The sequence below is a fragment of the Lagenorhynchus albirostris genome, chromosome 2, assembly GCF_949774975.1.
Source record: "Lagenorhynchus albirostris chromosome 2, mLagAlb1.1, whole genome shotgun sequence".
Lineage (NCBI taxonomy): Eukaryota > Metazoa > Chordata > Mammalia > Artiodactyla > Delphinidae > Lagenorhynchus > Lagenorhynchus albirostris.
The window spans coordinates 174,517,249-174,542,700 of NC_083096.1; the positions used below are offsets into that span (position 1 = coordinate 174,517,249).

Genomic DNA, 25,452 nt, shown 5'->3' on the forward strand with positions numbered 1-25,452 from the left:
AATAATTCAGGTTCCCAGGCACCAATCCAGACCGACAAAACTGATCTCTGGAATGGGGCCCAGAAATCTGCATTTTTAGCAGACACCCAGGGGAGTTTGAGAATCACTACTGTGCTTTGTGCTTATTCTCTAAAACAGGGGTCCCCAGCCCCCGGGGATCTAATGCCTGATGATCTGAGGTGGAGCTGATGTAATAACGATAGAAATAAAGTGCACGATAAATGTAATGCGCTTGAATCATCCCGAAACCTTCCCCCCCACCCCGCCCCCGTCCTTGGAAAAATTGTCTTCCATGAAAACGGACCCTGGTGCCAAAAAGGTTGGGGACCGCTGCTCTAGAATGTTAGGGTGATGCTCAAGACCCCTTTGCAGAAGCAGCTCCTACCCATCAATGTGCAGAGAAGAGATGGGCTTAGGGCTTAAAAAACCAGTGCTCTGGAGGCAGAGAGCCCTTGAGAATGTATAACCAGCAAGCTGTTACAGACTGATTTGCACAGAACAAACCCTCAACTGATATTTTTTGATTTTCCACGGTTTAAGAATATTGCTGAATTAATTTAAAAGGCATTTTAAAAATAATAAAATTGACAAAAAACCTTCAGGGTTCAAGAAAATATGAAATTTACATTAACTTATTTTTGAGATTGTTTCTGTATCCAATAAAGACGTTCAGCTTAAATGACACGATTTTGTTTTTTTAAAGCTTGGAATTAAGTTTCTGTTGGTCTTGGGCAACTTGGTACAGCTACTTTTAAAAGGTAAGTTTCTATATCTTCCATATGTGTCCTTCAAGGACCCAACAGAAGCAAAATAGTTGTTTTTTTACTGAATGCAAAAGACTAGGGACAGGGTGTAGATCAAAACTTTAAAAATTATGCCTGCAAATGCTGAGCTTTCTTTTTAAAGCAGCTAATTACTTAAAAAAATCTGATGAACCTCAACTTGCCCCAACCTATGGTTTATAGCGGGTCTGCATGAAATAGGGCTACCTTTTTTTTTTTTTTTTTTGGAAACGCTGTGAGGCATGCAGGATCTTAGTTCCTCCACCAGGGATTGAACCCGTGCCCCCTGCAGTGGAAACACGGATCCCTAACACTGGACTGCCAGGGAATACCCAGGGCTACCTTTATTATGAAATGTTTTGCATCTGGGAGCAAACTTTTTGACAGTGAAGAGATTAGGTGAGAGTTTGCCTTCTTGAAAAACAATTTACATGTATGTGAAAAACCTGGGGTTTTGGTTTGAATTAACCACACAGGCTGCATGTATTAAATGCTCTGGTTAATTACCCATTTGGCTCATGTGGACACAACCCTCTGGAGGGAGGGCAGGCTCCAGTGATGCACAGTTGGGGGAATTCCAGTTCATTACCTATTGCATCTTGTAAAAGGGGAGCAGAACTTCCAGACCTTGCTGCAGTTATGTTGAGGCCTAGCTCAGGAAATGCTGCCAGATGGGTGAGCCCTTTTAACACCTCTTGGGCTGATTTTCTCACAGGTGCTCAGGGGTTGAGGGGTCTGAGACGCTGTGACCATGGAGTGGGAGCTCACGCTGCCCAGAGCTCTGCCTCATTTCAGAGGCCTTGTTGATCCGCTCCAAAGACAGAGATGCGTGCTAGGGGCTGCATTTTATTTGAACTCTTTCCTTCTAAGGTCATTGGACTTCAGGAAAAGCACTTATTCAGAAACCAGAGAAGTAGTGGGGGAAGAACAGCCCGGGATAACTGATGATCCCTGATTGGCTGGTGAAACTTCCAGGAACCATCAGTTGCCTGTTCATTAGGGGAAATCACTTCTGAGTGACCCTGAGCGCTGTGTCCCAAGCATGGATTTAGGCAGAAAGAAACGATCTGGACTGGTTATGCATTACGGCATTTGGTCATGCGGAAAGAATGATCTTCAGGAAAAATCACACACTTGGCAAAGGATTTTTACAGAGGCAGGGGTGAGAGAGGGCCAATTCTGACGATACTCCAGCGACAAGGGAGCTAGGCAGACTTAGTCACCGTTGACATATTTCTTTGCTTCCTCCCACATCTACTTGTGTAACTGTCTTTTGAGGAGGGGTAAGGTAATATTAAGAAAAACAACAGCACTTTGAAAAAGAGGGGGAGACACAGGAAGGGTTGGGAAGAGCTCTTGGGTGATGGGGGCAGATGGAGAGAACTCTGAGGGGCATTCCAGAGCTGGACGGAACTGGGTGGTCCCTCCAGCTTGAGATTCTGGGAAAACAAGAAGGGATTAGGGAGGCCAGCAGAGATAAAGTCAGCTCATAAACTACATCATTCACTTGGCACTTTATAAATACCAATTTACTAATTAATCATCACAAACCCTCTGTGTTCACCAGCAAACCTGTGATGGATAGAGAAAGGTGCACAGAGGTCAAAGTTCAGGGACAACCCAGATACTCATTTGGAGCAATTGGAGGAGTGAGAGCAGGGAATGGGGTCACAGCCTGGTTGATCTCAGAGGCTTTCTCACGTCCTGCAAAGTCTGGAAGCTGTGCATAGGGGATCGGGGTGGGGAGCCGTGTCAGGCAGGCGCTCATGGGACTGCTGAGCAGGGCAGGCGCAAAAGGGCACGATGGGACCAAGACCTGCAGGTGGTTGCAGGTCATTAGAAGCCAACCTATCTCTCTAGTGAGCTCTCTTTTGGGGGTTATCTTGGATGCGTTGAATCTGCTTGAAAACCAAAATTGTCTTTCAAATTATTTGCATATGCCCGACTGGACAGGCTGGAGGAAAAAAATCTGAGCGTGATTTCTGCTTCTGTTAAATCCCAGGTGGTTCTGTGTCCAACGTTAACACTGATTGGCCTGAGTCTTAGCCCTGTTTTAAACACTCAAAGACTCTGTGTGTGTGTGTGTGTGTGTGTGTGTGTGTGTGTGTGTACCATGTGGCTTAAAACTCAGCAATGTTGCATCTGCAGTGCCTTCCTGGACCCTTTCCAAAGCTGGCAATAATACGGGCAGCTGATTTCGATTTTTATACTCTTCTGTGAAAGCAGTGTGCGTCTACGTCCAGGCAATCAGGACCTATTTATTAAGTGTGTTTGGCACCAGGCTCTGGTCCTGGAATTCTTCTGGTCCTGGGCAAGAGTGGGGGTGGGGGTGGGGAGGGCAGGACTAGTCAGTTTGAAGAGTGAGATCTGTTGGACCCCGCGCTGGGGGACTGACAGAGGCCACGACTGTTCCAGCTAAGCCCGCCTCTGGCTGGGACTCAGCACTTATTACAACCCACAATGAAGCTCTTAATAAAATACCTGACACCTCCTACCCCACCCCACCCCAGCACAACTTCCTGGGGGAAGGGACCTGTCTGGCTGGCTCAGTTTTGTCTCCTCAGTGCCCTGCACGGAGCCTGGCCCAAGGTCCTTCGTGGAGAAATCGAGGTTGACTAGATGCACGATGGCCTGCTCTGCCTGAGGGCTCAGGATGGACTGCGTGTTTTCTCAGTGTCCCCTCCAGAGCATCTGGTGGCCCGATTTCAGGTCTCAAGCTCACTGCCAAGAAAGAGAAGCTGCTAAAGTGACACCTCTGTGCACCCACATGACTCAACACAAAAGTTAACAGGATCTCTTGAACAACAAGCCTCTCAAGTGTCTGTCCCCTGCTCCTCTGAGGACAGCGTCAGCCGCATCAGATAGGGATTGGGGCCGGGTGACCTGCTGGTCCTTGGGTATCGATGTGGCCCAGAGGTCATTTAGAGCTCTCTGCTCAGCAGACAGGGTGGAAGGAATAAAAGGAAGTTACGGGTAAACACTGCTTGTGGCCACTGCAGGGGCACATGAGGATTTGGGAAACTGAATGGAAGGTTGTAAAATTAACACAAGGCGGAGACAGGCAAAGTCGGTTGAAAGAGAGATCATGGTGCCTAGGCTGGGAACACCTGAACTTATGTAGTAACTAAAGAAAGCAGGGGACTCTAAGAAGGGCTAGTAAACCAGGATGCCGAGAGGAAGGGGTGTGTCGTGAAGTCTTGGTTCTTTCAGGCTTGGTCCAGTGGAAGGCAGGTGTCCAGACTCACCAGCAAAGTTTCCTGTTGTCCAGATGCAGCACTGTGATGGTGAAAGGCAGTGTGGTGTCATGGTTAGGAGTGGGTTTGAAAATCCCTTTGGGGTGACCTTGGGCAGCCTGTTTTACCTTTCGAGAGGCCTTTCGAATGGCTCTCTCCTCCTGGAGTACTTGAGAGGATTAAATGAGAAAATTTATGTAAAGTGTTTCGTTTAGCGTGTGGCACATGGCACGTAGGAAAAGCTCACAATACTCTCAGTGATGGAGATGATGACCAGCTGGCTTCCTGGCAGTCATGCGGCAGACAATAGCCACGCAGATATTAACAATCTAGTCTGGGTGAGAGTTTAACACGGGTTGGCGTATCTGGCCCTCTGCCTGTCTTTACAAATAAAGTTTTATTGGGACACAGCCAAGCTCATTTGTTTAGGCATAATGCTGCAATGGCAGAGTTGAGTAATGATGACAGTGACCCCATGGTTCACAAAGGGAAGTGGCCCTTTATAGACAACGTTTGCTGACCTGATCCTCATCAACCAGTAGATAACAAGCTGGTTCCTGGACTTCACCGAGGAAAACGATGTATTGGAGCAGTTGAGTACGAAGTCTGGGCTCTGATGCTTCTGTTCTCGGGCAAGTAACTTACTTCTCATCATTTTCACACGTGAAACTGGAGTGATACAGACAGTGAGGACTGAGAGGGATAACATCTGGACCGTGCTTAGTGCAGGGTCTGATGGCTGGCAAGGATGCTATAAAAAGTTGGCTATTATTAGCTATTAAACTTCAACTGTTGAAAGGCACAAAGAAACTCCCAGAAGAGGGTCACTGCTGCATGCAGCTTTCTCTAGAGAAGGCCCAGTAGTAATCTCATAGAAAGCCGAAAGAGGATGGGAATGTCACAGGTGAGCTCTCCCAGGCAACGCACCCGCTAAATTAACTATTCCAACTCCTTCGCAGGAGGGCAGCAGATTAGACCGTGAAAAGAAAGGGGAGCAAAGGTTAAGGCCCCAAGGTCGAGCACAGTATCATTAGTACCTGGCGCATAGTAGGTACCTGGTGTTTGTTGGAATGAATGAAGGCTGGTTGTTTAACCATAAAAGAGGTTTATCAGTCAAAGGGCACCTCTAATCTGTGACGATAAGACCACGTCGAGCCAGAGGTAAGATTTCTGCCTCCGATATCTTAGGGTCTTAGGAATGAAAGCAATGTGATGAGAGGAAACTCAAAACAAGGCGCCTGCTAATGTTTCCCACTGCAGGACGGATGCATTGCAATGGATTCCTGGGGAACAGATGGACAAAGAAAAATGTTTAAAAACAAAAGCAGGCACATAAGATCATGAATGGGCCCAGAATAACTCGGGACACGGAGCAGACGGATGCAAGCGGCGCATCTTGATGGAAATGAGGCCAAGCTGATGAGCCGAAAGAGTTTACCCTCACCTGGCTCCCTAACTCCTGCATTAGGAAACTCAGTACGAAAAAGAGGAGCACATGGGCTTCCCTGGTGGCTAAGAGTCCGCCTGCCGATGCAGGGGACACGGGTTCGAGCCCTGGTCCAGGAAGATCCCACATGCTGCGGAGCAACTAAGCCCGTGAGCCATGGCCGCTGAGCCTGCGCTCTAGAGCCCGTGAGCCACAACTACTGAGCCCGCGTGCCACAACTACTGAAGCCTCCATGCCTAGAGCCCGTGCTCCGCAACAAGAGAAGCCCGCGCACCGCAACAAAGAGTAGCCCCCGCTTGCCACAACTAGAGCAAGCCCAGGCGCAGCAACGAAGACCCAACGCAGCCAAAAATAAATAAATAAACTTATGAAAAACAAAAAGAGGAGCACATTAGCATTAGCAGGTTTTGGGTTTCCTCTCATCGTTAGTGTATTGCTTTCCTTCCTAAGAACCTAAAAAATTGGAAACCACTCCACTTACCAGGAACACACTTTGGAACGCGGATCCGGGGGAAGCTGTTTTTTTCCGCAGACGCTTTCATGACTCCAGTTTCCACAACAGCAGGCACTGACGGCTCTGCCAAGTTGCCGGAGAAGGGCACCTTATCTGCAAAGTCACGCATCCAAATGGGCCCCCATCGGCAAGGGTGGAAGGAAGTTGTCTGGCTTAGCTTCTTGGGGGATCAGAAGACTGGGAGTTCTGGTGGGGGGACTGCAGGTACCTTGCTGTCCCTTGGCACAACGTCAGGGGAAAGAAAGGTCTCTGGTAGCTTCTCAGAGCTACCAGTTGGGGCTGTGCAGAGCATCTTAGTAAATGCCATTTTGGTTGCAAATAACAGAAACTCAAACCGGCTGAAGCAAAAAGGGGACGTCTATGGGGAAGAAAAGACGGCTCCTGCCTGTCCAGACTCCTCAGCTTTGCTTGCCCTTTGATGCTCTAACCTTCCTCATTTCCTTTCAGTAAACTCTTTTTCTGTTTAAGGTCTTAGGAAACTAAGACCCTTTTTCTGTTTAAGCCCACAGGAGATTTCTGTTGTTTGCAACCAGAGAATCTTGAGTGATACAAAGAGTCCTAGTGGAACCCAAGGGCAGGCCTTGGAATGGGCCTTTCCAAGGAAAGAAACCAGGAACCAGAAAGTCATCAGGAATCAGGGCAACTTTCTGCATCAGTTGGAATGCCTTCAGCTTTAAACAACAGAAACCTGCATGTGTGTAGATTGTAAAAATTTGGAGCCCCTCCCAAATGAACTCTAGCCACGTGGCTTGCTTTGTCTGATGCGATGTTGGCAAACACAAGGCAGGTGGAGACTTGAAAAGTGTGCTTTGGGGCTTGCTCTCTCCTGTTGCTCTTGGAAACCTGTACCCACCACACGTGGCCTGGTCTGGCCTGCTGGGTGATGAGGGACCACACCAGGCAGAATCAGACGTCCCAGCTGAGGCCTTTCTAGACCAGGGTTTCTCCTTCTCGGTACTATTGACATTTTGGATCAAGTAAGTCTCGGTTGTGGGGAGCTGTTCTGCACACTGTAGGGTGTTTAGCAGCATCCCTGGCCTCCACCCCTAGGTGATGGTATCACCCCCACCCCAGTTTAACAACCAAAGTGTGTCCAGACATTGCCAAATGCTCCCTGGGTGGCAAAATCGCCCCCAGTTGAGAACCACTGCCCTAACCCAGCCAGTGACCAGGCAGGCATGTACACGAAGCCACCCTAAACTAGCCCCAGCCAAACCAGCCGGACCAGTACCAGTGGCCAGCTTGACACGTGGAATCATGAGGAATAATCGTTGCCGTTTTAAGTCACTAAGTTTTGAGTGGTTTGCTCCACAGCAGACAGGTACATCTGACGACAGTGGCTTAAACTGATAGGGATTTATTTATTTATACAACAGGATGTACAGAGGTAGGCAGTTCAGGTACAGTGCAGAGCACAGTGGTGCCACTAGGCTCCCACCCAGACTCTTCATGTCTTTCTACTCCATTGTCCTTTGAGGTGGGCTTTGGTCTCCTGCTTGTCACCTGGTGATCCCCAACACGGCTGCTCCAGCTCCAAGTCTGAGCTCCAGGAGAGAAAAAGGAGACAAGGCAAAGGGACAAAGAGAAAAACTTTCTCCTAGCAAAGCCTTGCCTTTAATTCCAGAAGGGAAGCCCTGCCCAGGGCCTTCACCTGCATGTCATTGGCCAGAACTGAACAACACAGCCAGGTCTAGCTGCAAGGGAGGCTGGGAAATGAGGGCGTTTAGCGTGCTGCTTATACAGTAGAGGGAGGCAATGACTAAGGGGCTTGTAGCGTCTGCTGCACTGTCTCTCTGGGGGTCGTCTTGGTTTCTTCTTCTTCTTCTTCCTTTTTTTTTTTTGCCATGCTGTGTGGCTTATGGGATCCTAGTTCCCTGACCAGGGATTGAGTCCGGGCTCTTGGCAGTGAAAGCGCAGAATGGACCGCCAGGGAATTCCCTGGGTCTTGGTTTCTTGTCTCTACTTGTTGCTTATCTATCCTGGCCATCTCTTTCTATGACTGGCTTTGTTTCTCCAAACACAGTGGGAGAAATGGCCACCCCAGCTGGGAACTGCATCAAGACCTTCAGCTCCGGACCATTAATGACCCTGTGTGGTAACTCCGTGTCCCACTTCCAAATATCAAGGGCACAGGTGCTGATTGGCCCAGCTTGGGTTAGAAGAGAAATCTGATTGGTCTGGCTTGGGTAGACTATCTACTGATCAGCCAATCAGGTGTGGCCAAGAGAGCAGCAGTAGGTAGGGTAAACCTGGTTGGGGAATGTGCATTCTCAGAGAAAGGGGTGTGTGGCTGAGGAGACACCTAAAGAACCATCTAGTTCAAGGAATGGAGAAAGGAAATTGCCATTGTGGGTTGCAATGTTGATATGATACAAATGAACACGTCCTTTGAAAGACCTCAAATACAGTGGAGTCACATGGGCATTACATTTAACTTATGCAAATTCAAATATTTGTATTCAACCAGAGTACTTTTTTCCCCACACAATTTGGCTTCCAAACGTGAGCCAGCTGCCTAACTACTGCCTGACCAAGTGATCTTTCCTGGTGCTGGAGATGGCTGTTTTGGATTTGGGGATATGGTACAGTATAAGTAATATGTTCTTTATGGAAAACTGCTGGGATTTTCAAGATTATTTTTAAGGTCAGGTGATGCTCACCCTTCTCACTGTGTAAGAAGTACCTTTAGTGGAAGATCTTGCAAATAATTTTTCCCATTTCCTTCTAGTTTTAATCAGTATAAAGAATGCATTTGGTTTTAAAATATCAAAATATTTTTATTGTGGCTTTTTTTTTTTTTTTTTTGTGGGCCTCTCACTGTTGTGGCCTCTCCCGTTGCAGAGCACAGGCTCCGAACGCGCAGCCTCAGTGGCCATGGCTCACGGGCCCAGCCGCTCCGCGGCATGTGGGATCTTCCCGGACCGGGGCATGAACCCGCGTCCCCTGCATGGGCAGGCAGATTCCCAACCACTGCGCCACCAGGGAAGCCCTATTGTGGCTTTTTAAAAATAAAAAATAAATGATATTCATGACTTCTGGCTCTTCCTCCTGTTTTGTTTGGTGGTCTTTGGCCGTACAAGAAAGGCAGGGAGAGACCAGATGGCTGGAGAGAAGGCAAAAATGAGGGTCTCTTCGAACACCATGGGAAAGGGGTGTGTCCACCTGGGCAGTGTGTGCTCTTTGATGACTGGGTACTTGGTCTGTCCTGATGGCCTGGGACTTGACCTACCGGGCTGTCTTGGTGCGGCAGAATGGGCAGCGTGAGATGGAATTAGAAACCTGGGTTCCAGACCCAATTCTTGAATTTACTAGCTGTGTGACTTTAGGTGGGCCATTTAACCTCTCTGGGCCTCAGCTTCCTTATTTGTAAAATGGGGAACATAACGCTATTTACCTCCCAGGGCTTGGGAGAGGATTAGATAAGAAGTGTTTTGAAAACCGCAGAGCACCATATAAACATGACTCACTGTTAGGGAAGCGATAAAACAGGTTGGTGTTCAAATTTATTATAATAAATTCAGATATAAATGCACTGTACCATGGCCCCAACAGCCCTGAGGTTACCATTCTGTCCTGTGGCCCCAGTACATGCCCTGGGTTTTCTCAACTGCGGATTTCTTGGAGCTCCTTGGGGGTGTGACATTTGGGTTTGTCACTACCCAAACACATAATTGTATCTACCGGGCCTAGGAGTCTGAATTTCAAACTTATTCTTCATATGCCTGAGTATGTTTACATTCATAATATCTGTGAAAAGAACCCCTCTCCTCACACACTCCAAAATACAGTATTGTGCAAAATACCAGTCTAGGAAGCAACACACTAGGGTAGCAACCTTTAAAGTCCTAAAAAAGCATCTTAGTAGTTTGATGAGGAAGAGTTACACTGACTCACGGAGGATCACGCGAGGCCCAGCGGGACGACGTTTCTAGTTCCTTCCACCAGGTTTAGAAAACAGAAGGCTCTGGCTGGATTTGCTGGACGCTTCTCTCTTCAGCATCTCCCTTTCTTGGTCCATCTTTGGGGTGTCTTTTCTGGCTCCAACCTTCAACAAGCAAGAGCAACAAATGCCCAAACTCTATAATTGTAGGGACATCCCCAAATATTTCTCAAATGGCATTTTTTTTTTACTCAAAATAAAATCTTTGTTGTAAAAGATATTTATAGACACACATAGACGTGAGCAAAACGAAGGTAAAATGATCCACCATTATCACACTACCCACAGGTAACCGTATTCACATTTTGGTGTACACTCTTCCAGATACACAGATAACATTTTCTTCTTACATTTGCATCTTTTTTCGAACCAGGAGTTTCTGATTATAGGCACATTCATTGGGATGGACTTTCGCTCGAAAAGCTGTTACTGAACGGAATGCCTTATGTCTCTGATGTCTTAGGCGGGGAAAATGCAGGATACTCTAGGGGGTCGTCTAACCCTTTTCTGAGCACTACTCCTGGCTCCAGGCAGCCATGTGTGTGACTCTGTCCCTGGTCATAGCTGATCGGGCACTTGGCACGGGCTGGGCTTTTAAAATGGTCACTCCCAGGATTTGGGGTTATGGGCTCTAAGATGCTACTTGCTCCCTGGGCTGGTCCTTTGAACTGGGGGACCGTGAGGTCATTCCTTCCTGTCACATGACTGGAGAGAGCAGAGATCAGGGGAGCCATGCAGAGACACAGAGAGGAGATATGGCCTGTGTGTGTGCATGCACGTGCTTGTGTGTGTGTAAAAGAGATGATGCCTGAGATCTGATGGCTTACCAGTTCTATTTTGAGGCCAGGCTCTCTTTCAGCTCTCAGTTTTTATGAGGCACTCACCCCTATATCCTTAAAAAAGCCCCCTCCCTCTTTTTTTCTTTTTTGCGGTACGCGGGCCTCTCACTGTTGCAGCCTCTCCCGTTGCAGAGCACAGGCTCCAGACGCGCAGGCTCAGCGGCCATGGCTCACGGGCCCAGCTGCTCTGCGGCATGTGGGATCTTCCCGGACCGGGGCATGAACCCGTGTCTGCTGCATCGGCAGGCGGACTCTCAACCACTGCGCCACCAGGGAAGCCCCCCATCCCTCTTTCTGAATAGGTTTCTATTAATTGCAACCCAAGAATCTCACTCACACAGTTCTGTATGTACTGTAGATGCAAGTTTCTTCCCAGCAGGTTTCACACTGCCTTCCTGCAAGCTTTTGACTCCAACACATGCCCCTGGGGGAAGAGGGCTGGTGGGTAGTCAGCTGGTTTCAGCTGGTTTCAGTCAGGTGGTTTCAGCTCTGCCACTGACTGCGTGACCCTTGGTTTCCTCATCTGTCAAACAGGGACCAGAATGTCCTGTCTTTCTCAGGGGTTGAGAGGAGGTTCTGGGTGGATTTCAATGGAAGGGGCTGTTAGGACCATCTCTGTAGCTCTTTTCTCTTTAAGACAGGTTTAAAAATCACCTCCTGTACCAGACCTGTGCCAGTGGCTGACTCGAACGTGTTGTGAGACTGCATTCAAAATCATTTCAAGGAAAAAAAATCATTTCAGGGTAAGAAAGGCTAACACCTCTACACTAGCCCACAAAGTAAATCTTGGCAGGAATGCCCAGATAAAAGGAAAACAGACAGGAAATGTTGAAAATCTTTCGCCTCTAAACCACTTTTCATTTGTGTCCTTTTTTATTTGATTTTCAATAAAATTGCTGGCTCTGGGTGTTTCCCAGATGCCAGTGCCCTGACCCGGTGTGGGGCTGGCTGTCGGAGTTGGAGTCTGGGTGTTTGTTTAAAAATAAAGATTCCTCGGTCCCAGGGTCCCCCGAGCCCCAGGTCTGCCACGAGCTTGGGGTGGGAAGCACCACAGAGCAAGCTTTGGTCCCCTTTTTTGAGTGGGGGGACGGGGGCAGCAGAAGGCAGATGGGATGGCTGAACTGGGAAAAGGAAGAGATGGGGGATGGGAAACGTGAAAATGCAAGTGTGGGCCCGAGGGTTGGGGGAACCTGGCAAGGTCCGTCTTGAACCAGTGACCACAGGCAGCGACATGCGTTCAGCCTGAGTGTTTGGAACCACATGCCCCGTCCTTAGAAGGACAAGGCAGGGGTAGAAGCCCCTCATTTAAAGAACAACATCTAGATTGGAAATTTGGAAATTAACTGGAAATTAACTCAGGGCATACTGGAGTGGCTGCTTTGGGCATCTGCAAGCATCGGTTCTAGAAAGATCCCAGTTCATTCCCACACCACCTCAGGTCTTGGTTTTAAACATCCCCCTTTCAGGGAGGCCTCTCTTGGCCCTTGACCTGGGAGTGGGGGGGAGGGAGGTCCCTGTGAAATACGCTCCTGAGCTCAGTGCACTGGCCTTTGTCCTCAAAAAGCAGTTATTTAATCATTATATTCATTTATTTATCCCAGAATAAAACCCAGAAAGACAGGGAGTTTTGTGTGTTTCTTCACTGATCTAACCCAGTGTTTCCCACCCTTTTTTTCAGTATCGTTCTTCCCCTAAGGAGCCTTCTTAGGCATTTTTTCCTAATTGCTCTCACGTCCATAAAATTTGAATATTACAGAGAGCGCTGTGCGTACGTCTGCGCTTTATACATTAAAAAAGTAGAGTTTGGGCCTCGCAGGGGTGATACGGCTCCCACTGAGAACGGGATTGAACCTTAACACCTGGACAGTCCCCGCCATATATCATAGGCTCTCAACAAATATATGTTGAATGAATGAGGGCTGGAATCATATCATCTTGTTTATTCTTCTGTCCCCAGTTTCTACCACAATATGTGGCCTAGACTAGGTATTCAACAAATATTTGTCAACTAGAAGATTTCCCCCTTTAGCATATGACTGACAAACAATTATAGAAGACTGTTAGCTGCAATGGAAAAAAATATATAAAATCGATGAATGGCATTTGGAGGACAGAAAACAAAAAACCAGAGGGTCTTAAAAAGGTAGGAGGTGTCAGTTCTGAAGCTTGTTAGAGACGGAGACTCTCTTACGCGTGGGCGAGACGGAGCAGTTTTTACACGTACCATCCTTTTCAAGGTGGTCCTGGTGACTCCATCCCCCGAAGGACTCCAGGCCCACTCTTGAGGAAGGAGTCGCCCAAGTTACACTTGGCAAGGAACCTGGAGGAAACCTTTCTGTACTGAGGAGATCCTAGACACCAAACTTCTAAGCTCAGGCTGGAGGGCAGGGAGAATGGGAAGCTGGCTCTTTGCTCTTAGCCGAAGCACCATGTGCCCCGCTTCTGTTAAAGCCAGAGGCAGCGTGAAGTTCCAGGGGGTCTCACATCTCAGAGAAGCACAATGTTCCCACAGCATCCGGGACCCATCCCAATACCCCCTCTGCCATTTTATATCCCCAGGTGGTCCTCAGACAAAACCTAGATGTAGGGCAGTTTCTGCCTCCTCCCAGCTCAATCATATATGTGAATGAATAAGTAACAAACTTCCAGTCATTTCCACTTTGCAGGGTGGCAAACGTCTCAGATCAAGTGGGGCCGTCAGGATGCTCTCTATCCTCTTAACATGCTGCTCTAGGTAGTAACCACCTTCTGGTCTTAGCACAAGGATGCTGGTTGAGAAGCTTCTATTTTCCAAATATATCCCTCACCTAGAATATCTTCGTTTCTTCCCATGATAATGTGGTTGCCTCAGCATGACTGTGGCCTTTTATCAAACTTGAATGTCTCCTCTCTCATATTCAACCAAAATGTGTTTGGCTTTCAAGCTTCCTGAGAGCTCGCCTCTACTGTCTGCAAAGTGGGAACGTGGATTGGCTTAATTCCAGTTCCAGGGCTGATTTGTCAATGGCAATGTTTCAACATGTTCAAGATTTCATAGTCTTAATTCTCAACTTTTAAGAGAATTCTAGAGGATGCTTCCTTGAAATTTAAGAGAAATGCCACTGGAAATGTATCAGGTTTATTACCTGGAGGTTTATAACCTAAAGGAGGAAAAGCTAGCACTCACCTGGGTGTCAGATCTGCACTAATTCCCAGCTCTCCTAAAGTCTCTGAGCCTCAGACATCTCATCTGTAAATTGGGTATAATAACAACACCCACCCCATAGGGTTGTTGTGAAGCTTAAATGAGATACTGCATGTCGAGTGTTTGGCTCTGTGCCTGGCACATGCCGAATGCCCAATACATAATAGATGTGGGATAACTGTCAACTGGGCTTCCTGCTGACGTTCTATGGTTTTCTCTCTTCTCTCTTCTGGCTCACCTGGAAATGTGAGTTCTGCATCTTTTGAGTTCTTCACCATCTCTACAAACATTCATCTCTTTAACACAGAAAGAATACTGACAAAATTTAGCTTATGTTCTTCTTTGCCTTTTGCATCAGAGAAAAATGGATTTTTCGCAACTTTCAGATGCTACCCATTTGGATGGAATGTTGAGCCTTCCTAGGTGAGGAGGTGAGGATGGAGGTCTGCAGAAGGGGGTGTGGCTTTGGGGCAATGCTACACTGTCCTGCTGAACCTTTTAGGGAATCTCTGTTCCAGATTGCAGCAGAGAAGGAGGTGGTCAACCAAGAAGGCTATGAAGGATACTGCATTCTTCTTGGAGGACAGATCTGCTTTAGCTGGAAGCAGAGCCTCCTAGATCAGTGGAAGAGGCTGTAGATGTCCAGTGGCTTTCCACCCAGTGGAAATGTTGAAAGCCCCAGTGGCTAACCTCCCTGGCAGGGACTACAGGGGCCTGTTGGGAAGCCAGCATCACTGAAAATCTGGAGCCTGCCACTCCCCTGGGGTTTGATTACCGTTGCTGACCCTGATCTGCTCAAGGCCCCGCACCTCAGGGGCAGCTCATCAAAGAAAGAGCATCCCCTAGGCACTGGAGACACAAAAGTGAGAGGGAACTGGGGTCTCCCTTGCAGACTGACACTCCGCAGGTGAATGTGCAGTGGTGTCAGGAAGGAGACTTTCTCCGAGAGCCCTGAGCATCCACTGGGGTCGCCAACCTGACTCCTACAGGGGCCAGGAAAGTAAAAGAAGTGGGTGAAGTGAGCTGGGGTGGTGGTGGACAGCAGCAAACACACGAGCCCAGTGCCTTTCTAAGGGGCCTGGAAGATGGAGGCTTGTGATGGTGGCTTGTGGGTCTGTGGGCCTAGGGTCGCCAGATCTTCCGAGTTTCCCAGGGAAGCTGGAAATCCAGAGTATTCCAGGAAACTGCCCTATTTTGAAACGTAACTTAGAAAAAAATCCCATGAGCCAAATGGAATATGTCTGTGGGCTGCCATCTTGCGACACCTGCTTCAGAACCTCCCTGCCTGGTGTCTAGTTGGTGCTCAGTACATGTTGGAGGGGTTGCCAGATAAAATACAGGATGCCCAGTTAAATCTGAATCTCAGAATGAAGACAACAAATTTGTTAGTGTGAATATGCCCCGCGTAATATTTAGGACATTTATACTGAATAGCTTTTGCTGTTTATCTGAAATTAAAGTTTAACTGGGCATTGTGTTTTTTGTTTGTTTTCCCCTAAATCTGGCAACCCTACTGGGTAGTCACAAAACTCATGGAGGAAATAAGGCTGTCTTTGGGGACCGGGCATAGGTGCTTACAAGACTCTTCCATTCTCCCAGAAGGATGCTAACTCTACCCTCAGAGGACTGTCCGTGAAGGCTGATGGGCCCGTATTGAACTGACAGTTGCCATCCAGGTGTTTTCCGTGGAGAAGGCCTCGAGCCTGCAGCCACTCAGTATTTATCACAAACTCAGTTGACACAGTCACTATCCAAGTTCCCAGATATTATAAAGCAGGGGTTAGTTTTAAGCCAACAGCCTTCTTCTCTCCCACCCGATCCTGCCCCCCCCCCACTCTTTTTTTGCAGAACCGTTTATCCAAGCAAAATCCCATGAGGAACTTGGGGTATAAGATAATGGAGAGCTTCTCTGGTGGGAGAAAGGTGTGTGTGCTTTGAGAGTCACACCCTTCCACGGCACCCAAAGGCGCCAGGGAACCCCAGTTTGAACATTGCTGCAAAACTCCTTCCTGGATTAAGTTCAATCAGTGGGCAGCTGGGCACTGAAGGGCCCAGGCTGGCCCCTGTGCACTTGCTTTTCCTGAACTTTACTGAACTCACTGGGATGTGACGACATCAGTCCATCTCAAGAGCTGTGCACAGATGTGGCCCAGCCAACATCGCGTTGCCGTTCTCAGGGGTGCTGTCCATTACATCACACAATGTCCTCTCTGGGGGAAAATCCAGTATTGTCTTTGTTCTGTGAACACTTCTGAGCAACACATCCCTCATATCTCATGGACGCTGTGAACACTGGACCACACTGGGTTTTCCATTTCCCATGGGCTGCCAGAAAGCCCACCATCAAATGGGGCTCCCCTTTGGCAGGTGAAGGGATCGTTATAATAGGCACTTTCATCCTTATTTCTGGCTCCATTCTGTACCACTTTCCCCCCTTCTTTCACCCACATACTTCCTTCTTAGGGCAGGGGCTCCTGGGATTCCCCACTCCCCCCTTCTCCTTTTCTTATGATTTTGCCTCTATGTCCCCAAATCATTTAGCACCTAGGATGGTGGCACTGCCCTTCTGCCTTCTCTCACCTCCAGATACTGGGTCCCTTAGGTCCCAGGAGAAGGGACAGGGGCAGGGGCTGGGGTGGGGGAGGGGAAGGCACTGGAGGCGTGTGGATGTTTCTTGGGCCACCCACGCTGCCATTTACACTCCATAAGCTCTTACCCTTTGAAAATAAGGTACCTACTTTGTGTCTGGCTGCAAGATCACAAAACCTCTCCGTACCTGCCTTTCTCTTTCTCTTTGAAGGAACAGTTGCAAGGTGCTGATTCTTTGGCATTTCTCTGTACGAGATCCTCTAAACGTTCCCGTTCCCGAGTGAAAATATCAGGTGAGCACAACAGCGTTTAATGCATCCCCACCTGTTCCATTCGGAGACACACCTCTGAGGTTTCTAGGAGACGCTGGGATTCACTGGGATTGGTGGGCAGAAGAAGGGGGTGGGTGAGGGTCTTTTTCTTTAGCCTTCTTCTATCCGTACGCTGCATAGGCCCGGCCACACGGTTCTACTTTATCATTGTGGGTGGAAGAGCACCACCCCAAGCCCCTCCCATCCCACGCTCCTCCTACACAACATCTACCAATTGTGCGGCTTCCCTGGTGGCGCAGTGGTTGAGAGTCCGCCTGCCAATGCAGGGCACGTGGGTTCGTGCCCCGGTCCGGGAAGATCCCACATGCCGCGGAGCGGCTGGGCCCGTGAGCCATGGCCGCTGAGCCTGCACGTCCGGAGCCTGTGCTCCGCAACGGGAGAGGCCACAACAGTGAGAGGTCCGCGTAACGCAAAAAACAAACAAACAAAAAAACCACAAGTGGCACGGAGGAAGCCAGAATCTTGAGAATACCTGGGCCCAAGGAACTCTTGGAAGATAGTGAGTTAAATAGAATAATGGGGATAATGACGATGGTAGGAGAGCATGTATGCTTTGTGGTCCTATGTGCTAAGGGTTTTGTATACAAGCTCCCATTGAATGGAAGGCTACGAGTTAGGCGCCATTTTAATTCTCATCTTAAAGAAGAGGGATACGAGCTAATTAAGCAGAGGGGAGGTTAGGGGGTTTTCCTGGCTGAGACCACAAGGCAAAGCGGTGGTCACGCCCCCTAGCCAGGACTTGATTGGCTGGAGATTTGATTGGCAGGAGAGCCGAGCGGCTTCTCCTGCCGGAAGCAGCCGGTGCCCTTCAGCCTTTCTTACGCTTCAAGCCCTAAGAAAGGGCTTGCGTGCTTCTCAAGTGGCAACTTCTGTGCATTTAAAAATTTCCTATTGAAAATCCCAGCCTTAGCCCATTCACAAAAGGTATCTGGGTCCTTTCTTGGCCGTGGCCCTAGTCGTATTCACCAAAGCGAAGAGCGTGTCCCATAAGAGCTGCCGGCTTTGGGAGGACCGGGGAAGGCGTCAGCTGGCAGGAAGCTCCCTGAAAGAAATAGAGGAATCCCCACCCATCCATGAGCTGCCTATTCTTCCCCCTTAGAAACCGGGCTTGCCGTGTGCCAGGCGCTGCAGGCATTTTGCCATTTAACCCTCCCGCTGCCCCACGGAGTAGGCCCCTTGTTAACAGTTTTGGTTGCTTTTGTTGAGGAACCTGCGATACAGAGGTCAAGCCACTTACTCAGGGTCATTGGGGGCAGCGGTGGGGCTTGACCTCTATTTGTTTGACTCCAGATCTGGCCTCTGAACTCTGAGAGACACTGCCGGCTTCTCGAGTGATGTGGATTAGAGTGAGCACGGCCTGGGCCACGGTTCCCGTCCCTCTGCCACATGGACAGAGCCACAGACCCAGTCCTCTGTGAATGCCCAGCATTTTCTACCAAGTCTCATTCTCACAGCCAAAGGTATTAGTGTGGAAATACGACTTTTGATTCTTGAAAGTTCTGCTTGGTGAAGGGATGGTCAAACATTAAAACTACAAACTACAATTTTTTTGGGGGGGCAATGCTGAAGCTTAAGATGTGTAATTTCATCTCAGTGCTTCAACCCTGCCACCTCTATGAACGGGTGAAGAGTTTCAAAGTTTTATACAGGAGACTACAAAAACGAAGGCTCCTTGTGAAAATACTAAGTGTAAAAGTTAGAAAAGAGGAATTCTATTTTCTGTTAATTTCTGCTTAAAAACAACGAAGATATACTCCCTGGAAAGAACTGATGCCAAGACAGATGCATACAAGTGCCCTTTAGAATCCAGCAAAACTTTAAAATTTATTATTGTTTTCTTCCTGACAAACAGGGATTTCTGACGACATATTAATAACAAGCCTGAAATGCACACCTGAGTCCTGGAGTGAAAACCCCAGGAGCAACGGTGAGAGGTATACAAGGGGGCCACCCTGGTAAGGGAGACCCAGAAGGAAGGGGTGTGGAAAAGTGAACATGGGCTGGGGAGGGCAGCAGGTGGGGAGGGAATCCTGTTTCTGCCGCTTAGTAGCCAGGGAACGGTACCCTCTGTCAACTCAGCTGCCCCCTCTCTCTAAGGGGCCGACACTTGCCAGCATCCCTTGTGGGTTGACGGGAGAGATGAAGCATGTGCGGTGTGGAGCAGGTGCCTGCCCCTTGGTAAGTGCTCAGTACACGATACCATCGGCGATGCCACGATCATGGCTGTAGTTCATATACATCTTTCCCCCAACTGTGAATTCCACGAATTTGAAAGCTACTAGCTGTAGCTCTTCTGGGGACCCTGACACAGGTTCAACTTGGCCGTTTCAGACCCTTCTGGGCTGAAGGACGTCTAGCGCCAAACAGGCTGGCACGTCCCTTGCATTGTGTTATGAATGAGGCAGCCCATGAATAATGCATGTGAAGCCTGATTATGTAAATCCTCAGGTTTTCAGTACATGACAATGGCTTTTTTTGGGCCCTTTGCTGTCCCATTCTGTGGTCTGATGTCTCTGCTTTGGGGCCTAGCCTGCCAAGCCCTGGGGGCGGGGGTGGGGGGGTCACTTCAGGGAGGGGTGAGCTCTCCAGAGGGCACATCAAAGGGAAAGTCACAGCTCTGCCACTGGCCCAGCTCTCCCTGGCATTGCTTGGTGTGAAAGGAAGCTGTCCTCTGCCTGAGGCAGCCCCATGACACACGCAGACTAAGGCCTGCGATGTTTAATTCAGAGCAGTGAGTACTGGAAACACCGCATCCAGGCTCCCTAAGAGCAGGACAGCCACTTTTCATTTCTGGGGCTATAAGCCAGAGAGCCTGCTGTCTGGAAACCTACTGCCTGGAAGGTTTGCAGGATGGAGGGCAGGCTTCTGCAAGGAGCTATCTGACCATCACCTCCTGGTTGAGGAGAAGGGCACCCTTCTATGACCTTGGCCTCCTTAGAGCTCATGCAGGCAACACACACACACACATACAAATACACACACGTGCAAACACACAGCACATACTCACATGTACACACATACACGCAAGCATGCGTGTACAAATACACAGCCCCAAGTCAGAAGGACTTGAGTACCATTCTGGGTACTCAGAATGGCAAACCAAAATCTTTATTCTCAGAGAGCTTATTCATCGGCGTATCCCTAGCACCTGGCAGAACAATGAAAGTAAGAATAGCCGCCTTTAAAAAAATTCGGGATGTTCACTAAACGTATTGTGGTAATCATTTCATGAGGTAGGTAAGTCAAATCATTATGCTGTACACCCTTAAGCTCAATACAGTGCTGTATGTCAATTATGCCTCAATAAAACTGGTAGAAAAAATAGTTATCTGAATAGAAAGGACGAGATAAGATACACGAATTATCAAAAGTTAAAAAAATACAGACGAGCTAGACTATGAGTCTCAGAAAGCACTGTTCACAACAACCAGGACATGGAAGCAGCCCAAATGTTGTCGATGGAGGAGTGGATAAAGAAGATGTGGTACATATATACAATGGAATACTACTCAGCCGTCAAAAAGAATGAAGTAATGCCATTTGCAGCAACATGGATGGACCTAGAGATTATCATACTATGTGAAGTAAGTCAGACAAAGACAAATATCATATGATATTACTTATATGTGGAATCTAAAAAAATGATACAAATGAGCTTATTTACAAAACAGAAACAGACTCACAGACTTTGAAAACAAACTTATGGTTACCAAAGTGGAAATGTGGTGGGGAGGGATAAATTAGGAGTTTGGGATTAACAGATACACACTACTATATATAAAATATATAATCAAGGACCTACTGTGTAGCACAGGGAACTCTACTCAATATTCTGTAATAACTTATATGGGAAAAGAATCTGAAAAAGAATAGATACATGTATATGTATAACTGAATCACTTTGCTGTACACCTGAAACTAACACAACACTGTAAGTCAACTATACTCCAATATAAAATAAAAATTAAATTAAAAACAAGTTTAAAAAAATAGAGACAAGCTAGACTATGAGTCTCAGAGAGGTTAAGCTAACACATATATATGGAATCTAAAAAAAAAAAAAAAGGTTCTGATGAACCTAGGGGAAGGCCAGGAATAAAGACCCAGATGTAGAGAATGGACTTGAGGACATGGGGAGGGGGAAGGGTAAGCTGGGACGAAGTGAGAGAGTGGCATGGACATATATACACTACCAAATGTGAAATAGATAGCTAGTGGGAAGCAGCTGCGTGGCACAGGGAGATCAGCTCAGTGCTTTGCGACCACCTAGAGGGGTGGGATAAGGAGGGTGGGAGGGAGACGCAAGAGGGAGGGGATATGGGGTTATATGTATGCATATAGCTGATTCACTTTGTTATACAGCAGAAACTAACACACCACTGTAAAGCAATTATACTCCAATAAAGATGTTAAAAAATAAAAAAAGAAAGAAAGCTGCCTGAAGTCACACAGTAAATGGTAGAACAAGAGTCTAAACCTGGGTCTGCCTAATGCTAAAGCTGTTCTGCCACCTTCCTTTGCATCGGCGAATGCATTCTGTGCTGCCTGGATCCCGCTGGGACCTCAGTTGGCTGTTTCTAAAGGGAGCTGAGGGGCAGCCTCAGAGGCTCTGCTCCGAGCAGGGACCTCTCACCTTCTGCTGCCTGATCGCCCTGTTGACCCTCTTCTCTCGGTGCAGGCGCTGTTCCACGCGCTCCAGGGCCTCCTTCAGCAGCGCCTTTTCTTCGGCCTCTTTGTAGATGTCGTCTTCCAGCTTTGCCACCTGTGACTGGTACATCTGAACCGACACTTTGCTCTGCCTGAGCACAAAGGAGAGACAAAGTCTCTTTTCCCCTCATCTTTCTCAACTCACCACCAATGCCCCCGACCTGGGGGATTCTCAAAACACTTCTATATATGCCTAACTTAGCGGTTTCATTACAAGTGGGGGAGAAGGATGAAGATTTGGGGAATAGAGGGCAGAATAAATAGCCCATGGGCTGTGGAAGTGTAGCGTGAAGGTGGCAAAGGTTATGCTACCAGCCCCTACCAATTTCCCAGAGAGGGTGGGGGAGCTGATACCACTGAAAATATGATGGAATTATGAAAAGCACACACGTGGTGAAACATCAGACACATTCATAAAAGGTGCACCTTATTCCTTAAGAGAGAGTAGGGTACTTTATCTGCTGCTTTCTTGCCCAGAGACTTGGGTCCATCAGGCCCTGAGTCACCATCCCGCCTCCCCCCTCCACACCCAGGCCTCTGTCCTCTTGTCCTGGTCCCTACGGGTCTGCAGCTGCCCCGAGGTTTAGCCTGGAGAATGGAGGCCTGGGCCTTTTGCCGGGGACACGGGCCGTACCTGAGCTGTTCAATGTCTTTCTCGTATCGCCTCAAAAGCTCTTCTTTTCTCTCCAGCTGGTTCTTGAGTAGGGTGATCTTATCAAACACCAGGTCGAGGTCTCTTTGTCGAAGCTGGTTGACCTTCTCCCTCTCTTTTGGGGAGAGGTGTTTCATGGACACGTGACCTGACATATCTTTGATATTCATCAGACTCCCGAGGGTTTTGCTCATATCCATGTACTACGAGAAAGCGTTTCGCAGGTAAGAGGCCTGGCCCAAGACCGCTGGTGGCCACTTTGAGGAGGCAAACGTCTAATTCTGTTTCATTCATTTTCTGCAATTGCAGAGAAGAAACACATGCTTTGCAAATGAGTGCATTTGGGGCTTTTAGTACGACTTTCATTTTCCCCGCATCCATTTACGCTATACCTTTTTGAGAATTGGGGGGCGGGCGGGAGGGGGAATGACAACAGACATAAACATTCACTCTTACTACCCAGTCTTCCAAGGAATTTGGCTGTGCAATTCCCAGCCCATGCTGGGATAGTAGATGGGTCTCGTGGAGCTACTGTAACACATAAATATGTATGTGGGGTTGATGTTTAAACCATTTGCAGGGCACGCAGGTTTGGACAGGAGGGGACTGATGCCGGGTGTACCTACCAGCTTTTCACTAAGGTCTAAAGCCGCAGCCACATCCGTTTTCCCTAACTTCTCAGTGGCCATGATGGACCCTGGGCTGGAAAGGCCATTTTGAGGCTGGAATGAAAAGAAAGAAAAAAAACTCTCTTGGCATTCCATTATGATTTTCTACATCCAGAAGAATAACCCAAAGAATAATGGAAGAACTGGAAAGTTACTAAAGAATAATTCGAGAGGGTTGATTTGTTTTTAACATCTTTATTGGAGTATAACTGCTTTACAATGGTGTGTTAGTTTCTGCTGTATCACGAAGTGAATCAGCTATACATATACATATGTTCCCATATCCCCTGCCTCTCGTGCCTCCCTCCCACCCTCCCTATCCCACCCCTCTAGGCAGACACACAGCACTGGGCTGCTCTCCCTGTGTGATGCAGCTGCTTCCCACTAGCTATCCATTCTACCTTTGGTAGCGTGTGTGTGTATATATGTCCATGCCAAGAGAGTTGGTTTTAAATCCAGTCTGACTCTGCGAACTGCTTTCTTTATGACTGTGTTCCTACCCCTTCGGAGCACGACTGCCTTTGAAATGATGCATCGCTTGTGCCGTTCTTTGGCCACTGTCTCGTCTATCTTCCCTTTAGGCCAGTGGTTCTCAACCAGGGGTGACTCTGTCCACCCTACCCCCTTCAGGACATTTAGCAATGCCTGGACACATTTGTGTTTGTCATAATTGCTGCTGGCGTCTAGTGGGTAGAGGACAAGGATGCTGCTATACACCCCACGATACACAGGGCAGTCTCCCAAACAAACAGTTACCTGGCTCAAAACATCAGTACCGCCGAGGTTGAGAAGACAAGCTCCAGAGAAATGGGGACCATGTTGCCTTTGCTCACTATCCCCCTCCTTGCGCCCAGCATGGCACCTGGCACCAAGTGGTGCATAGTGGGCATGTTTGTTGAATGAACGAATGAAGGTTAAGTAGAAAATAGCCTCCCTCCTTTTTATGAAAGGAATCTCATTTCTAAGCAGCAGAAACCCTACCCTCACAAAATTTGGCCAAACCTTCTCCCAGCTCTGGAACCTGGTGGGTGGGCGTCACTTCAGACCCTTTCCGGAGCCAATGCAGGTAGTATTTGCAGCTGCATCTCCCTAAGACCCCAACCAGCCAGCTGGCTGCTGGAAGCCCAACTGACTGCACGGAAAGGCCACCAGACTGAATAGGGGACCTGATCTGAATGACTACAAACAACCATAATAAGCCTCCTTGAAAAATAAATTGGCTTTTAATGCTTGCCATGAGCGTCTCTTAGCCCTAGCATTTGTCGGCACTACCCTGAAAACCTCTGAGATAAAAAAAAAAAACTACAAAAATATAAAGGCCCCCAAAGTGACTGTGATAGATAAGAGTGGCCATATTTGTCTATGTATCTGTGGAGATGAGAATAAAAGAGGGTATCTGAAGATGACAATAAACCGGGCAGATCTGCTGCAAAAAGAACCTGAGATGCTGCTCAGTGGCTTCAGCTACGCTGAATCTCCAGATTCCCCTCCTTTTCCTGAGGGGAGGGTCACTAAGGAAGAACCTGGGCTACGGGATCCAATCACACAGTCCCCACCCGGTCTCTGCAGGCTAGCAGACAGACCACCAGGGACACACCCATGGCTTCTTCAATCATTATTCTGTGACCTTGGGTGAGGTACTTGACCTCCCGAAGCCTTAATTTTTCTTATCTGTTAAATGGGGACAATAATAGTAACTATGACACAAGGCTGCTACGATGGCTAAGTGAGATAAGGCATGTAGCCGGCTGAGCTCAACGCCTGGCACACAGTAAGCAGTTAACAGATGTCAGCTATTCTTCCTCCTGCTCTTTCGTTTAATTACTGCCAACCTTGGAGGATTGAGAGTTGGGAGGTTTCCTGCTCTGTGGTGTCAGTGGTGGGATGAGGGCTTGTTGCCGAGGAGAAGGTAAGTCTTGGAAGCAGGATCATCAGGATGTGAGATCCAGCTGAGCTCCCCACCTGGAGATGGTCCCTCTACCCCCAACCTCAGAGAAGGAAGGTTCAATTTTATCAGGAAAACCAACACGTTTCTGAAGACTCACATCTCTAGACGTGTGAGCAAATGTCTAGAAAAATTGTGGGAGAAAATGCGGGTACAGATAGGATGGCTTTATTATTTTTTCCAAAAGCTGGTTTAGACCAGCTGCCGCAGCAAGCCACACCCAGCAGGTCCTGTGATTAACGCTGACCTGAGCTGTCCATTGTCATGTGTCAATCAAACACCCGATCTAGTATCCATTTAGGATACGGGCACCTTCAACCTGACCATCAAATTACTTCTGAAAATCCTGGCAGATACAAACTATGCTCCCTAAGAAAGGAAGCTTTTCTTGGATAATACTGTTTAAATACTGTTTAATAATAACTATGGGCTAGGCACTGGGATAAGCACTTTACATAATTATCTCCTTTAATTTTTCCATCATCATTTTACAGCTGGGAAATGAAGTCCCAGAAAGGTTAGGAGCCTGCCCAAGGTCACAGAGCTTGCAGAGCTGGGATTAGGACACAGATCTCTGATTCTAGAACTTGTGTCTTCTTAGTCATCATGGCTCCCTTCTG

At 48.0% G+C, this 25,452-nt stretch overlaps 1 protein-coding gene across 1 annotated transcript in view; it reads right to left on the reverse strand.

The window, feature by feature from the left end:
• Positions 1–9,457: 9,457 nt before the first annotated feature.
• The window catches only part of LOC132515211 (transmembrane protein 51), a 202,555-nt gene continuing 186,560 nt past the window's right edge, over positions 9,458–25,452 (reverse strand). The window contains exons 27-30 of the mRNA XM_060141381.1: positions 22,846–22,941; positions 22,202–22,422; positions 21,494–21,659; positions 9,458–10,021 (exon numbers count right to left, since the gene is read on the reverse strand). Of these exons, the coding sequence (XP_059997364.1) occupies positions 9,905–10,021; positions 21,494–21,659; positions 22,202–22,422; positions 22,846–22,941 (600 nt within the window). The 3' untranslated portion in view covers positions 9,458–9,904. The remainder of the gene's footprint in view (positions 10,022–21,493; positions 21,660–22,201; positions 22,423–22,845; positions 22,942–25,452) is intronic.